General features: G+C 47.8%; 1 protein-coding gene across 6 annotated transcripts in view; it reads right to left on the bottom strand.

Moving 5' to 3' along the window:
* Nucleotides 1-16955, bottom strand: part of TENM4 (teneurin transmembrane protein 4) — a 782056-nt gene that overhangs the window by 396193 nt on the left and 368908 nt on the right. For all 6 annotated transcript variants that reach the window (XR_010127599.1, XM_063671257.1, XM_063671258.1 and 3 more), the window contains 2 exons: nt 12929-13216; nt 7983-8252 (listed from right to left, as the gene is read on the bottom strand). Coding sequence is in view for 5 of the 6 variants with exons in the window: in XM_063671257.1 (XP_063527327.1) it covers nt 7983-8252; nt 12929-13216 (558 nt within the window). In the remaining variant the exon portion in view is untranslated. The remainder of the gene's footprint in view (nt 1-7982; nt 8253-12928; nt 13217-16955) is intronic.

Below are 16955 nucleotides of genomic sequence, written 5' to 3' on the forward strand. Positions count from 1 at the left end.
AAGGGATGTGGCTCATCACCAAAGCCGTGGACTAAGAACAAGAAAGCACGGGGTATGGCGTGGGACAGGCCATGGCTAAAGGACCCTGAACTGGGCCAAGGTAGCTGTGAGGCCGGGAGAAGGATCAGGGGCGAGCCCCCCGTCCTTACAGTACTGGCAAGCCATTTGGTGACAGAATTTAAGAGTCTTGAAGTCATCCTCAATGCTAACAAGATGGTGGGGAGGAGCAGGGAAGAGAAAGTTCTATCCCCGTCCACAGGTACAGGTACTACCCTCACCGCCGCACCTCAGTGAACTACATCCCTTGCCCATTCCTCACCTATGGCTCACTCTGGTCTGAGCATCTGTTGTCTCTCTCCTGGATGACTGCAATAGCTGCCTACTTCAGCCTTTGCCTGTTAGTCTACTCTCAACACAGCTTCCAGAATCATCCCGTTCAAGTATTAGTCAGACCTCATCACTTCTCCACTCAGAACCCTCCATGGCTCCCCTGCACTGGCCTGCACACACCCCTACTCCCTCTCCTCTTTGGTCTCCTCTGCCATCTAGCCACTCTGGCCTCCTTGCTGCTTTTCAAACTAGCCACACACACACTCCTGCCTCAAGGCCCTAGCACCTGCCCTTCCCTCTGCCAAGACTGTTTTTCTTCCAGACATCCCCACAGCCTGCTCCCTCACCTACCGCAAGGCTATGTTCAAATGTCACCTTCTCTGTGAAGCCTTCTCTGGCCACCATCTTTACAACTGCACCTCTCCCCGACACTGCCCAGACTCATCCTGGGGACTCAATGTCCCCCTTTCCATAACAACTATTATAGAGAAACATCCTATGTTATTTATTTTTTACTTTGTTCATCACCAATTTTCCCACTAGAATGTATCTCCATGAGAGGGGGCAGTTTTGTCTGCTTTGGTCATTGCTGGAACCCCAGTATCTAAAACAGTGCCTGGTACATAGTAGGTGCTCAACAAATAGTTGTGGAATGACAGACAATCCAGATAACTTGCAAATCTTACCTCCTAGTACACTCTGCCACCCTATTCCCAGTTGCACGTGCTTATGTTCTAGCCTCATGTGACACACCTTCTTTTGGTTTACCCCCAAGCTTTGCCCACATAGAATGTCCCCTCTTACCCCTCTTTGCCTGTTACAGTCCTTTCCAGCCCTCAAAACCTAGGGACCAGCACTTCTTCCATAAAGCTTTCTCAGATACCTTCTGGTGGGATATTTTAACCCTCTAAAACATGTACTTCAAATGTCATTTTTCTAGCATGTCATAATGTGAGAGTGGCCCAGTATGATCTCTGGGTCCTGATCACTTCTAATAAGTTATGGGTTCACTTTCTTTTCTGGAAGTTTCTAATATTGACAAAGAAGTTTATATTCTGGATATAGCTAGAAGCATCTCCTAGACCTCATATATTTTTTGGGTTGAGCTAACATAAACATGTCTCTATAAAACAAAAAAGACTGTAGAACACGCTGGTCAAGAAGGATAATGTGCCGGGCGCAGTGGCTCACGCCTGTAATCCCAGCACTTTGGGAGGCTGAGGCGGGCAGATCATAAGGTCAGGAGATCGAGACCATCCTGGCTAACACAGTGAAACCCCGTCTCTACTAAAAATACAAAAAAATTAGCCAGGTGTGGTGGTGGGCACCTGTAGTCCTAGCTACTCAGGAGGCTGAGGCAGGAGAATGGCATGAATCCTGGAATCGGAGCTTGCAGTGAGCTGAGATCGTGCCACTGCACTCCAGCCTGGACGACAGAGTGAGACTCCGTCTCAAAAAAAAAAAACAACAAAAAAAGGATAATGGACACTGTAGTGGGATGGATCTGGATTCACACCCTGGCTCTGACATTTACTAGCTGTGCACCCTTCAATGAGATACCTAACTGCTCCAAATCTCTGTGTCCTTGGCTAGAAAATGAGGGAAGGTTTAGACATGGTGGGCTTGTTGTCTCCAAGGTTCTTTCTAGCTCACAGATTCCGAGAGGCTCAGAGGCTCTGGCTCTACCAGGCTCTCCTCAGTCCTCTTGGGAGCATGGGGGCAAGCAGCAGAGTAATCAAATGTGGGGCCCAATCCCTACCCTAGTGGATGGGACCTAACTTCCCATCCTAGAAGATGGTGTCCCATTGTACAATGAGTTGGGTTGCTGCAGTATTTTGACCACTCTGGGACTTAATGATAGATATTCTTATAGATTTTTAAAACCAAGTCTCATGGGTATGGGGCCAAGGAGAGCAGAGGATAAATGGAGTTAATTGGTAATGAGTTCCTTTCTCACTGTGCTTTGGAGATGCTCATCTAATCTACTGACTCTGAATGAGCAATTTGGCTGCCTAATTAGGTTAACCAATAATTTCCCTTTTGACACCAGGCTGCTTGACAATTTGGGGCAGGGGTAACTGTGATTCTGTTTCATTGTTTCCTTTCAAAGTAGATTTCTTAATTTGCCTCTGGGATTAAATCAGGTACATTCTTACTGTTCCCCAGACCCATCATGCTTCTGCATGCCTCCAAGCCTTGGCTCATGCAATTGTCTCTATTGCGAATGCCTCTCTCAGATCCCTCACACTCAGTGAAATCCTACTAGGCTTTCAAGCGCCATGCATAACATGAGTGGAATGAAGGAATCAGCCTTTGCACCCTCAGGGCAAAATGAACTGCTCCTTTATTGTTATCATCCGGCTCTTTAAAAAATTAATATTAATAACTCCCGTGAATTAAGGCCCAACACAGACCAGATGCTTCACAAATGCTGTGAAGCATTTGTGTAGTACAGGCTCACGGCAACACCTCAAGGAAGGAAGATGGCATGCTGTTTTTGTATTTTTTTATCATGTGAAAAATACATAACAGTTAATCTTTTTAATCATTTTGAGGAATAGAGCTCAGTGGCATTAGTGTAGTCACACGGTTGTGCATCCATTACTCTTATCTCTGAACTTTTTCATTATCCCAAACCGAAAATCTGTACCCATTAAACAATAACTCCCCAACAGCCTCTTCTTAGTCCCTGGTAACCACTGACGTGCTCTTTTTAAAATGACAAAACTGTGGCTCCAAGAGGTGAAATGACTTGCCCAAGATCTCAGAGCTGGGACTGTGGCAACCAGGACTTGAGGCCAGGTCTCCTCACTGGACTCTGAAACTAGCATTCTTTTTCCACTCTGCAACATTGCCTGCTGCACCTCTATTAAAGAGCTGCAAGGTGGTCACAGCCCTGCCTCCCTCACTGGTCATCTAGAGTCCACATCCTAGAATCATGCTGCACACTGAAGGAGCTCAGCATAGCTGTGGGACGAATTACAGAATGAACCCACAAAGGACACTGTGTCAGCTTGACCCAGTGCTTGGGAGCGAAGCTCGAATTGCAACCTCTGCTTTCTAAAAAACATCTATTGCATGCCGACTGTGTTCCTGACAGGCGAGCTTCTCACTACCCCCCCACCCCAGCCCCCGCGGCTTCAGCCTGTTGGCCTCTCAAGGCAGGAGAGGAGAGGCCTGAGGGCTGGCTCTGCCTGAAGGCCCCTAGTAGGAAGATTTGTGTTTACATTACCCAGTCAATTCTGTATTTATTTTAGATATTAAGCAGTGACATAAAAGCTGCTGACATTAACCTTCAGGGGAAGAAATTGTCTTTAATGGACCCCATAAAAGTTATTATTGATGGCAGCTGCATGCAGCATCACTGTGACCTCAGCAAAAGCCTCCACCGCTATCAATACTGTTGACAATTACTATTGACTAATGCAAGGCCGGGTGTGGAGGCAGAGTAAATATTCCTGTGGCTGGAGGTTGCTGGGGGTTATGCTTCACATTTTACATTTATCTGGTAAGGATCTCTGAGAACTTGGTTGCACATTTTTGGTGGCCTCAACTGAGAGCTGAGGACGCCTGCAGACTCAAACGGAGGCAGGCAAAGGACTCAGAGAGACCAGACTTCAAATATAAGCTCTGCCAACTTGGTGACTCGCAGGCTATTGTGTCTCAGTTTGGAGCCTCAGGTTTCCCATTTGGCAAATGGGAATGCCACTGAGTTGCCAGGGAGATTAAAGGCAATTGCACATGTACAGTGGTAGGCCCATAGCACGAGGTTGCTGCCTTTGCTCTACCCCTGAGAAGTGACCACACTGTGATCTGTTGATTGACAGGTTCAATGGAACTGAGCCCTGTTCTGATGGTGAGATCCGAGTTCTCATCAAAAGAAAAGGAGAGCACTGGCTGGGGCCCGGGGGTTTGATGAGGTCAGGAGGAACTAGAGAAAGATGGGAGAGGGGGAAGGTAAAAGAAAAGGGAGAGACAGGGTAAAAGGAACCAAGACTTTTGTGGTAGAGCCTGGCTCCAGCACAACTAGATATGTGGCCCTGTGTACAGCCTTTAATCTCTCTGTGCCTCAGTTTCCTCCGCTATAAGTTGGGGAGATAATAGTGTAAGAGGAACGTGAACCTAATCAGTGAATAAAAGGGAGCCATTCCCATGATTGCTGTCATGATTTAGATCTGAGTAATGCATAACAAAGCTGTTAATGTAACTTCCCAACCAAGAGCAAGTAGACAACCTTTGGGCACCTATGGGGAGTCTAGGTTTAGAGAGTCCAGGCTTGGAAGGGATGTGGGAAACAGAAGCCCTTTATTAGATTCATCTGCCTACCTCCTCTGCCCACCCATCTACCCTGAGTACAGTGAGGCTTTGAGTTCTGTGGCCAGTGTGGAAATGGATGATCATAAAGAGATGACAACATGGCCAGGGGAGCAGGCAGCCATTTCTTCGTCCCATTATCAAAGGCTGAAACTCTTCAGGCTTGATTAATATGTCATTATCACCCAACAGAGGCTGAATTCAGCTGTAATTCAGCTCTCAGAGAATATACAATAATGTGGGCAGTGTGCACCTGTTTCTGTCATGACGTCATGGAAAGTGATCATTTGTTACCATGGCAAGAAGGCTTCAAAAGAACAAATAACCCAAGTATTTTGCTACAGAGGGAACTCACTGTAACTAGGGCTGTAAGAGTAAAGATTTTAGAGTCATATAGGCTTGAATTCCAATCTCATTTTGCATAGCTGTGTGACCTATGCAGGTTTCTTAACTTCTCTGGGCTGCGGTTTCCTTACTGTATGCAATGGGGATAATAAAACCTTCTTCAAAGGGTTGTAGGGGGAGTAAATGAGATAATATAGCTAAAGCAGTTAGCGCTGTGCTCAGGTTGAGGTAATTTTTTTTTTTTTTTTTTTTTGACAGAGTCTAGCTCTGTTGCCCAGGCTGGAGTGCAGTGGTGCAGTCTTGGCTCACAGCAACCTCTGCCTCTGGGGTTCCAGTGATTCTCCTGCCTCAGCCTCCTGAGTAGCTGGGATTACAGGTGTGTACCACCATGCCTGGCTAATTTTTGTATTTTTAATAGAGATGGGGTTTTGCTGTGTTGCCCAGGCTGGTCTTGGACCCTTGGCCTCAAGCAATCCATCCACCCCAGCCTCTGAAAGTGCTGGGATTACAGGCCTGAACCACCATGCCCAGCCATACAACTATTAAGTATTAATGCTGTTATTATTATCATTTTCCTCTTGCACACCTTCATCTTGTGCATGCACTTAGAATCCAAGAATTCTACATCTAGAAGGGCCTACAGGTCATTTAGCTCAGCTAGACCCAAAAAGTGTTTATTAGAATACTGGTCCCACCAGATGCTCTGAGAATAAAAAAGTTCTGTGGTCAAATCGATTTGGGGAATGCTGCATACATCCCCCCTTGGTAATTTATCCATTAGCATGCACATTAACGTCTTAAAAACTCTAAGAAGCCCTGCAGTAAAGAAACTGGTTTAAGTTTGTTTGATTCAGTGTTTCCTACATTATTTGACCACAGAACAGCCTCCTACCCCATCTAAGAACTAACATTCTCAGATCAGGGAATGCTAATTTCATTTAAACTATTTATTTTATAGATGAGGAAACTGAGGTCCCAAGAAAGGATGCAATTTACCCAATGCCACACCCTAGACCAGTAATAGAACCGAGGCTCCCTACCTGCTGTGGTGTGGTGGCACAGACCCTATTCTCTTTGTGCCAGGCCCTGCACTGCCCTTCAATTTAGTGCTCAAGTTCAGTGCGTGGTCGGGGTGGGGAGAAGCAGGGCTGCTGGCTGGGTATGGCCTTGGGAAGGTGGGTGAGGGAGTGTGGGTGGTATCCCACTAGAGAGAGGGAAACTCCTCTGGTACTGAGGTCATTGGCTCCTTCACAGGGCTGGCTGGGGACCAAGGGAGAGTGACACTGCCAAGCCAGTACCCAGTAGCCAAGCCATTGCCACCCTCCCACCCCTAGACAAGTACGCAGGCTCCCTAGGTGAACATGTTAGTGCTCTGGCAGGATGCACCTTTGGAACTCTGCTGCATGGGACTCTGGACCCTAAGGGGATACATTTCTCCACCTGACCCTGACCATGTGTGGTCTCCTGCCCATCCCCAATCTGGGGATCAATCTTGGTTTTGCACCACTCAGTTGGAGCCTCCTCTTCAGAGACTAACCCCTCTAAGCCTCATCTCTGACCTGGTGCCTGCCCTGATCCAGGGGAATCCAGGGCGAGGATCTACATTTGAAGCTAGAAGCCAGCAGGGGGCACTGGCACTGGGCTAGGTGCTTCCTGTTCTATTAATAATTCAGACTGCCCTCCCCCTACCCCTTTGCTGGCTCTGGTGTGGAAGCACCAGCGGGCCTCCTCTTCACTGGGCTTCCCAGAAACAGCCCTCCAGGTGCTGGGGCTGTTCCTGGGCTCTGCCACTCTTTCCTTTGCTGCCAGAACCCGGCAGGACCCACCTCGGTGCTGACCTGGCTCAGTAAAGCTGCCCAAGAGCTGGTAGGTCACGAAATATACAGAAGGGGAGATTCCCCCCGGGAGCTAGTCTCCATGCAGGACCACGTTCGACTCAGAGCCCCTCAGAATTCTGCCAGCAAGGTCCCGAGGGAGAAAGAGGAAGACGCTGAAACTGGCCCCCCTTTCCTCCACCATGAAAAGGAGGTGTGTGAACCAGGTGTCACCTTTTCCTCCCACAGCCTCTCTCAGGCCTTGGGAAGGAGCCTCAGGGAGGAGAGTGGAATAAGGAGTGTGCAGCTGGCACTTCCTGGGATCAGGGGGAAGCTGCAGCAAAGCTTCAAGTTTTAATTGTTAAAGTTTATTTTTTTTGTCTTTTCACTTTCTTTTTATTTTTAATAGACAGATAACAATTGTATATATTTATAGGGCACAATATGATGTTTTGATACCTAAATAGACTGTGGAATGATTAAATCAAGTTAATTAACATATCCCTCATCTCACATACTTATTTTTTTGTGGTGAGAATATTTAAAAATCTACTCTTTCAGCAACTTGGAAATATATAATGCATTATTATTAACTTTAGTCACCATGCTGTGCAATAGATTTCAAAAACACATTCGTCCTAATTGAAACTCTGTACCCTTTGACAACATCTTCCCTAAACCTCAAGTTTTAAGTTATCCCCAAATGACAGTTTTTGTCTGGAAGCCATCCTCTGAACAACATAAGATGCTGATGCGGGACAGTGTTCCTGGAGGTTGCCCAGGACTGCTGAGCACCTGGAGCTAGAGATGGCACGAGCAGGATTCAGGCAGGCCCAGGCCTTGCTGATTTGATAGAGGATAAACTATGGGGGATCTGTTACCACTGCCCCGTGCCCTCTCTGCTCCCCTGCACACAGGCACCTTATAAGCAACGACCCAGAGACTTATGCGCCTCCCTAATCTGGAAGGAAAGAGCAGCGACCCTATCTCTGGCATGTCACTCATGGGTAGGCATTTCACGTGACTCTGCAAAACACTCTGACTTTTGACCCCTGAGAGTAAAGCAATTTTTCACCAACTTCACCAGAGCCCCAGGCAATGGAGCAGGAAATCAATATTGTAAATAAAACCCCGGCCCCACCACCAAGGCACCCGGCACACACCAAACCAGCCACTCACCAGTCTCAGTGTTTTCGTGCTCGGTGTCGGTGAGTGTGAGGTTGGAATTGGCCCGGCTGGACAGGCAGGAGCTGCGCCCTGACCGTGTGCTCCGGCCCCACAGCCGCACGGGGTGCTCAGGGGACAGCACCGTGTCAGCCTCCATGTCGGCATCAGAGCTAGCCCCCATGGAGTAGCCGCAGTGGGGGAGGCCAATGTCTGTCCGGTACAGGGTTCCGTGAGGGGGCGTCACTTCTTCCAGCCCCAGCTCCCGCAGGGTGAAATTGGCACCTGGGAGGAAACACAGGTGAACTTGGTTAGGGCACTGAGACGTGGTCTGCCTCTGCCTCTGCCTCTGCCTGAAGCCCGGCCTTCTTACCCCAGGGCTCACTGTCGTTCTTTGAACTTGCTGTGGCATTCTATGCCCATGCCTTTACTCAAGTGATTGCCTCTGCCTGGAGGGCTTTTTCTGCCCCCTCTTCACCAGCCTGAACCCTCCATTTCCCTTAAGCCTCAACTCAAATGGCTCCTGCTCTGTGAAGTCTACCCCAATACCAACACCTGTGCAGAATTCACTGTCACTTTCTCCAAGCTCCTTCCAGAGTCCTTGGGCCTGGTCATACTGCACAGTAGAGTTGTTTAAGGGTCTACCCCTCTGCTGGAGGTGACCTCAACAAGGGCAGGCACCATGTTTTGCTCATGCTTATTCTTAAATCTCTGTTCCTAGAACAAAAATGCAGTACTCAGAAGGGGCTCAATAAATGCTCGTTAAAATGAATTGAGGGCTTCAGGTCTCCTTTTCCAGGGAGGACTTGTCAGCAAGTCCTGAGCAGGGCAGAAGCCCAGTCAATGAGATCTAAATGTCTCCCTTGGAGCCAGAAATTCCTTTCTGGCCAGGTCAAGAAAGCCTGAAGCTTAAGAGTGAAGAAGATGGGGACTGGCAGAGAAAAGTCAGCCTCACACCAGGAAAAAGGCTGTGCCTGCTGCTTCCTCATCCCAAGTGGGTCTGTGATGGGGAACTGGCAGAGACAGGTCTCTTGAGGGCTTGGGCAGGCCTGGCAATGCCTAGGACAGAGGCTGGGGAGGACGTGGGTAAGAGAAGGTCACCTAGGATTAGTACTTGAGTGACAAAGATAATGCTGACGTCATGGAAAACTAGCCTCCCTGTCACTCCTGCATGTGAATTCAATGTCTATTCAGGGACAGCTTCTCCCATACTTCTAGTATTTCCAGGAATGTGTTGCAGGGAAAAGGAAGAGGGAGTATACAAAGGCAGTAACGGTCAGATTCCACTTAACGTGATGATCTGGAGAACTGGACTTATAATCAGGCAGAACTCACATTTAAACCAAGTCACGCTGGCCCTGGGTCTGTACTGAGATACAGCAGTGAATAGGATACAGTGCCCAACTTTACAGAACTCTCTGGTGGGTAGGAGAGACACAACCAAACACATGATTAAGTGTGCAAGTTCAAAGTGGGGAGATCCACAGAGTGTTCTGGGAGCGCAGGAGCAGAAGGTAGGATATTGGGGTGAGGAGCTTAGAGGAGAGGTTTGCGATGAGAGTGAATGTGGAGAATGACAAGTTAGAAGGCAGAAGAGGTGGATGGCCAAGCTTTAAAGGCCTCGTTGGCCAGGACTGAATAGGACAAGCCTGCAAAGGAAAGCAAGAAAGAACTGCCGGAGAGGTAGGAGGGGAGCCAGCAGAGATGCTGTCTTATTATAATGGTGTGTCTCACTCTTACAGATAACCCTGTGCTCCCCGGGTGTGTCCTAATTATCTGAATCTAACACCTATCACACCTGCTGCAGAGCAGGTGCCCTGTAAAAGTTAGGTAACCACACACATGCACACACACACAAACGTGCGCTCACACACACACGTGCACACAAGCACACACACGAGCGTGCACACACGTGCACACACACACGAACACACGTGCACACACATATGCGCAAACACGCACATGCGCACACACGCGCACACATGCACACTCGAGCACACACACGTGCGCACACACATGCACACGCACATGCACGCACCAGCATGCACACGCACACACGCACACACTCTGGCAGTACTCTGGACAACAGATAAGGGGACAAGGAAGCAGGGAGGAGAGACCAGCTGGGGTGCTGCTGAAATGCAAGCTGCTGCGCTAGGCTGTGGTGGTGGGTGGAGGTGTATCTCAGGCCGCCTACTCAGCTGGCTCAGGCTGGGACAGCCTTGATGCCAGGTTACCGTCATGAAGTACTTCCACACAGCTTGGTAAATAACTTGTGCCAAGCCACCTCAGTGCCTCCTTCCACACCCAGTGCCTTTCAGCCTCTGCTCTGGCTGCTCCAGCCCCTTCCCAATACCCCCAATCTCCTCATGATCCAGTTACTAAACAAAGGGTTAATGTCAGCGGACCAGGCATAAAAGAAGCCTGTGGGCTCTGCTCAGTGGCCAGGCAGACATTCCAATTGGTTAGAGGCTGGGCCAACCAGATGTTAAGTATTTTGCATACCACTCCTCTGTGCCCTACTCCAATCTGCCCTCTGATTCTGCTCTCCTTCTAAGAAAAAGAAAATGCCAAATTAGAGCCTGAATTCCTCAGTCTGCTTCCTGCTCTCCCTGCATATCACACTCCCTGGCCGCTCTCTGATCTACACTCCTCTGTCCTGCTTGCCCCCTGTCCCCATCCACAGTTCTATCTGTGCTCTGTTCGGCCGGCCCTCTCAAAGAGAAGCCACTCACATGTTACGAATAATGACTCTTACATCAAGTGAAAAATCAAATTTATTTGCAACAAACAGCCTGGGCTGCATTGATTTCCATCAGGCTAGTCCTGCATACCCTTTTAAGCAGCCAGACTCAGCATCAATACGAGTGAGTTAAGACATCTCGGGACTGGGGAAATGCAAGGTAAGGGCTCACTCTAAGGGTTCCATGATCCTGTTGAGCCAGCCAGCTCCTCTGATGTGTGAGTCTGGAAGATTTACTTCATCCAATTTAAGAAGTCCTCATGGTTTACTTGCTTTATGTCCTTTTTGGCCTCTTTTCTGAGGCCCCGGGGCACGAGTTGACATCCCATCTCACTCAACATCTAGCTGTGCAATCTTGGGCTGCTGATCACCTGAGCTTCAATGTTGTCTTTAAAATGGGATGATAATCTATGACCTGCTACCTTCAAAGGATTTTTGCGGATCCAGGGTGATAATTTGAAGGAGAGTATTTTGTAAACTGCTACGCACATGCCAGCCTATGAGATGAGAATGCTTATTTGTTATTTACAAAGACAAAGAGCTGCCCCTTCCTTGAGCCTCATGTGCTAGGTCCAAGCCAACCGGGGCTCACTGAGCTCTGTCACTTAAGGACAGGACAGAGCAAGAGAAAAGCTTTCAGAGACCATTTTGTCTCTTCTCTTTGGTGAGATCCAGAGATGACAATTAATAACAGGCAGCATGTCTGAAGCATCTGTTCTGTGCCAGGTACTGGTGTCAAGTGTTTTATCTACAGTTCTCATCAATCCTTACCACCTATTAGGTACTGTTTATCTGTTTGCACAGGTGAAGTAGCTGAGAATACTAAAAATGGCAGAGCCACAGTCCAAATCTAGGTCTGTTTGATGCCAGAGTTGGAGCCTTAACCATAAGCTGGGAAAGGGACTGCTCATTTTTCAAGCCTCACAGGCAGAACAGGTCAGCTTTCACATGGACATAGGCCTGTGGGAGAGAATGGAAATGAAGAGGCCATAGGTGTGCTCTGTCTGTGTGTGTGGCCAGCTCCTCTTACCTCTGCGATCTTGAGCAAATGATTCACCCTGGGGTTGTTATGAGAATTAAATAACATTGTCGAAAGGCATATAAATTACATAGCACAGTGCTCAGCTGCCCTGTCTGTGAAGGGGGAGAAGGGCAGAGCAAAATCAGGGTGGGCTGCACAAATTGTCAGGCATTGGTCATGACCCAACAGGCATCAAAGAGGGCTCAAGCCTCTGCAGGCAGAAAAACAGGAATCACTGAGGCACCAGGGTAGGAAAGAAATATCATGGCAGGTCTGGAAGCCTGAGCAGTTCAGCAGGGCTGGCCCATGAGTGGTGGAGTGTGGAGAGTTAGGGGATAAAAAGTCTAGAAAAACAGAAACGGATTTGGGGAAAGAGTTCTATGCTAGGGGGAGCTCAGTTTAAGGGCAACAGGGAGTCACCCCCAAGCTTCATCTGGCTGCAGTACAGAGAATGGCTCAAGGCAGGCAGCTCTGGGTGAAGGGGGGTGGTTGTGGTTAATCCTCCAAGAAAAATGATAATGGTTTGCACTGGGAAGTGTCAGAGGGAATGGCTAAGAAGAATGGATTTGAATACTGGGGCAGGATGGATAGGCTTTGGGGACTACTGTAGGTAGAAAGTGCAGGAGAGGGAGCCAGGCACCAGAATATTCTACAAATTACTAAGTTTTCATGTCTAACCATCTCAGTAAGGTCTTCCTCTCAAGGTCACACAGGGCTTGACACAAAGAAACTGCTAAATACATTTGTTGAATGAATAGCAAAACTAGGAACTAACATTTATTCAGCACTTACTTGGTATTATCATGCTTACCACTTAAAGGCCATCTCATTAAGTCCTCATGACAATTCAGTGCACTAGGGAGGCTTCTCACGGCCATCTAACAGTTGAGGACTGAGGCTTAGAGGGGAGCCTAACTCAGCTCTAGGCAGGTAGACAAACACTGGAGCCCAGCTCCTAACCATCTCACTATGCCAGGGAAGTGGGTGAGCGAGAAAATAAATAAGAATGAACTACAGGGCAGGCTTTTTACCAGGTCCAAGTGCCCAAATGGCAGAGACTTGCTGTTTATATGGCACCCCAACTGGTGTTCCAGCTCACCTGTGTCACGCCCACCTGCGCCACGCCCACCCGAGCCCATGCCTACCTGAGCCAAGCTCACCTGCGCCCGGGCCCCGCCCCCTCGGCCTTGCCCTCACCTGTGCGGCAGAATTCCTCGGCCTCCTGAGGCACAATGTCCTTGACGCGGCTGCCATAGGCTAGGCGGGTGTCCTGGTCGTAGGCCTTCAGGGTCTCGCTGGAGCTGTAGGATTTCTGCGGGGCTTTGCCCTCCTCGCTGTCCGCGGACGAGCTGGTGTAGCGGCGCTCGGTGTCGCGGCGCCGGGTCAGCGAGCGGTAAGGCTTCCTCTCCTTCACGTCCATGGCCTCCGGCCCACGCTCCTCCACATCCACAAACAGGGTCCTCGCCGCACTCAGGGCCGAGTGGTCTAGAGCCAGGGAAACCAAAGATAGGGCGTGAGAGGCAGAGAACATTCCCGGGTTTATCCTGGGCCTGGATTCACCCTTGCAGTCGTGTGGACAGAGAACCCCAGGCAGTGGAGGAGTGGGTACCGCTCCACCATTACGCAGCCCGTAAGGGGCAAAGGAAACTCGCACCCAGGACCTCTAATTACAAATCCTGCCCCTTTCTGCTACTTAGCCTATTCACCTTGAAGAGGCCTCCTCCAGTGATGGGCACCAAGGAAGCTGACAGCAAAGGCCAGAGAGCACTGGTGGTTAGTAATATTCCTAGGTAGGAACCAAGCCTGTTTGGTTCCCATCACATCCCACGTGGAGCAGGGCCTGACCCAGCTGTGGCCCAGGGCTCCTTAAAAATCTGTGAGATGAATGATTGCATGCAAGCACTGGGGTAAGCACTTTGCATATATTATCTTAGTAAATCTTGACATCTTCTGAGATGTTATTACTCTCTCCAACCTCTTTTGGAAATGAGCTAAGGTATAAACAACCAACCCACACTTAACCACTACCAGATGATTATATAATTATTTGCTTTTTGCCCATCTCCTTCTGCTAGTCTGTAAGCTCTATGAGAGCAGAAACTTTACCTGTACTGCTCACTCCTGGTCTCTAGCACCTTGAACAAGGGCTGGTACACAGTAGGTGCCTAATAAAGATGTGTTTAATTAACCAGCTAACCATCCCCATCTGACAGATGAGAAAACTGAGACTTGGAACCCCCTTCAAGGTCACTTAGGTGTCAAGTAAAAAAGCCAGGATTGGAACTCAGATCTGTTTGGCTCTAAAGCCTGCATTTTTCCTATTCCATTCTGCCTCCCTGAGACGTCTCCCTCCTACTCTTAGTACACAAAAGTGCCCTTCCAGTTACTCAGAGAATGTCCCTCACCTCCAGACTTGCCCATCTCATCAGTGCCACCGTCAGCAATGGGCAGCACAGTGTCTGCCCCACCCATCTGGGTGTTGCTAGAAGGTCTGACTGGTGGGAAGCTCGTAATAGCCCTTTCTCCTCTTTTCCCCATCTTGACCCTTCTGCCCTACACTGACACCCCTGGATTTTTGAGTTGTGATAGCACCCTCTTTCTCCCTCCAAAGTCTTCTTTTAGCTCTGGGGTAGCAAACACAACCATACAGGCCGGGAGCTCAATACAGAAGGAAAGCAGAATATCCTCCGTAGAGACATAGGGCATCACTTGGTTTTTGTGAAACACAACCTGCTCAGTTCTGGCTTTCCATTGCTCCATCTTTCAGAGCAGCATGGGTACACAAGACATTCCCCTGCTTCACTGTCCAATTAGAGAGACAGCAGAGCAAGAGCTGTGATAAATGCTGCCAACATCAGATCTCAGTGTCCAGGGTGGGGCCTTGACAGCTGGGAGGGTGGGTCTGTCCAAGTGCTTGCCTGTGCTGCAAAGTGGGAGTGTGGGTGGGAGTGTCTGGGGGGTGGGGGTGTCTTGTGAATTTTTAAGATAAGCTGGAAATTTGGAGTTAGATATAAAAGATATGACTTTAAAATGTTGATCCATTATTATTATTTAATTTTAATACTTTGCAGGCCAAACAAAACAGACTGCTGAGTTGAATTTGCTCTGCGGCTCGCAGTTTCCAAATTCTGCCTTTGATCATGGACATCAGAGGCAGCTCTTTGGCCCGTTTTTCCAAGAGTGCAAACATTTGTGATTTTATTGGTGCCTCATAATAACTGTGAAGTAGAGATTACAATTATTTTCATCCCCATATTATAGATGAAGCTACAGTGTCCCAGGGCCATATAGTCTCCTGCCCAAGGCCACATGGTGAGTTAGTTGCAAAGCTGGCACTAACTACATAGACTGCAATGCCTCGGGATTATACCTAGATCCAATTAAGATGAATAGGTGACACTATTTTGGTTCCCGATTCTCAAAATATCCCTGGAAATTAATGCTGGGGCAAGGGGTGTAACTCGAGACACGCAGAAATCAAATTATATTACTGAGGCTCAAACCCAGAGCTCTGAGTTCTGCCATCCTGATGCTCAGTCTCCCAATAGCTGGCAAGATGATAGTCCTCTGAGTGTCTGAGAAGCAGGAGCACAAGGAAGATCAGTGACAGTACCTTCTACTCCAGGGTTTTTAAAATTTTCTTGACTGCAGTCCATAATTAGAAAAACATATTATGGCCAGGCATGGGGTAGCTCACATCTGTCATCCCAGCATTTTAGGAGGTGAAGTGGAAGGATCACTACAGGCCAGGAGTTCGAGACCAGCCTGGGCACAGCAAGACCCTGTTTCTACAAACAAACAAACAAAAATTTAGCCAGGCATGGTGGCACATGCCTATAGTCTCAGCTACTCAGGAGGCTGAAACGGGAGGATAGCTTGGGCCCAGGAGGTCAAGGCTATAGTGAGCTGTGATGATACCACTGTACTCCCCGCTAGGCAAGAGTGAGACCGTGTCTCAAAAAAAAAAAAATGACAATATCTTACATAATGACCCACTACACACATTGATGTATGTGAATGTGTGTGTTTATATGTATAAAAGAGAAACAAAAGATTCACAAAAGTTATTGCATGATGAGAAATGCACTCTGATATGTTCTATCTCATTCTCTTTCATTTTAAAAAAATGACTGATTATAACTCTAAATTGATATCATGACCCAATACTGGCTTTCAACCCAAAGCACTATTCTGGTATAATTTGAATGAGGATTTATGGCAACTGCTGCCTCTGCCTATTTACTTCTAACCCCTGAGTGACAATAATGATGATGATAATAATAAGCATAAGTACTCCATAATGTTAGCCATTATTAATATGACTCACTAATAACTCATATTAATAACTCATAATATTAATAATGGTTTTAACAATATAGCTAATAAACTCTTAGTAGCTAATATTTAATTATTGCTTGCTTTTACTATGATTATACATAACATCCTTAATCCTCACCCCAACCCTGTGATATAGGTATTATGATTCTCTGCAAACTGCAGATGAGAAATTGTGAGGTTAAGTATGCTGCCCAAGGTTACATGGCCCTGCCATGGTGGAGAAAAAATTGTGATCCTGAGGTTGAACTCAGCAAATGGGTATAACTGCTGTATGGGCTGTGCCAGGGGAATTTTTGAAGCCCAGGTCATGCTATTGTCCTGCTCATGCCCTCTAGCAGCTCTGCTGAGCCTTTGGGGTCAATTCTGGCTTCTTGGTCAAAATGAAGGCTCTTGTCAATCTGGCTCACCTCGCTTCCATCTTGCTGAGCCACTCGCACTTTCCTGGATGTGAACTCTGTGGCCTCTCTGACTTTGTGCATGATGTTTCATCACTGCACATGCAGCCCACTAGATGATCTTTTTTTCACGTCTGCCTCTCGCCTTGACTAGAGTTCCTTGAGGGTAGGTAGGCTTGGTATCTGGTGCTCACAAAATGCCTGTTAAGTGCATGCATGAATGAAACTACTTGGCAGCTACTTCATGTCTTCTTATTAAGCCTCAATAACATAAAATATTAGTAGTTCACTACCAATTAAGTAAAGTATTATGTAAATCTAAGGCTGAATTAGAGGCATTGCTCAGATGTACTCTTTTTTTAAATTTCAAAGGTAGCCTGGGCTTGAAGTATGCATCCCACATTGACTGGCTGAATGACCTTGGGCAAGTTATTAACCTCTCTGTGCTTCAGCTTTCTCATCTGTAAAACCTCTTAGGGTTGTTTTGAGGA

This window comes from Pongo pygmaeus, chromosome 9, assembly GCF_028885625.2.
Source record: "Pongo pygmaeus isolate AG05252 chromosome 9, NHGRI_mPonPyg2-v2.0_pri, whole genome shotgun sequence".
Lineage (NCBI taxonomy): Eukaryota > Metazoa > Chordata > Mammalia > Primates > Hominidae > Pongo > Pongo pygmaeus.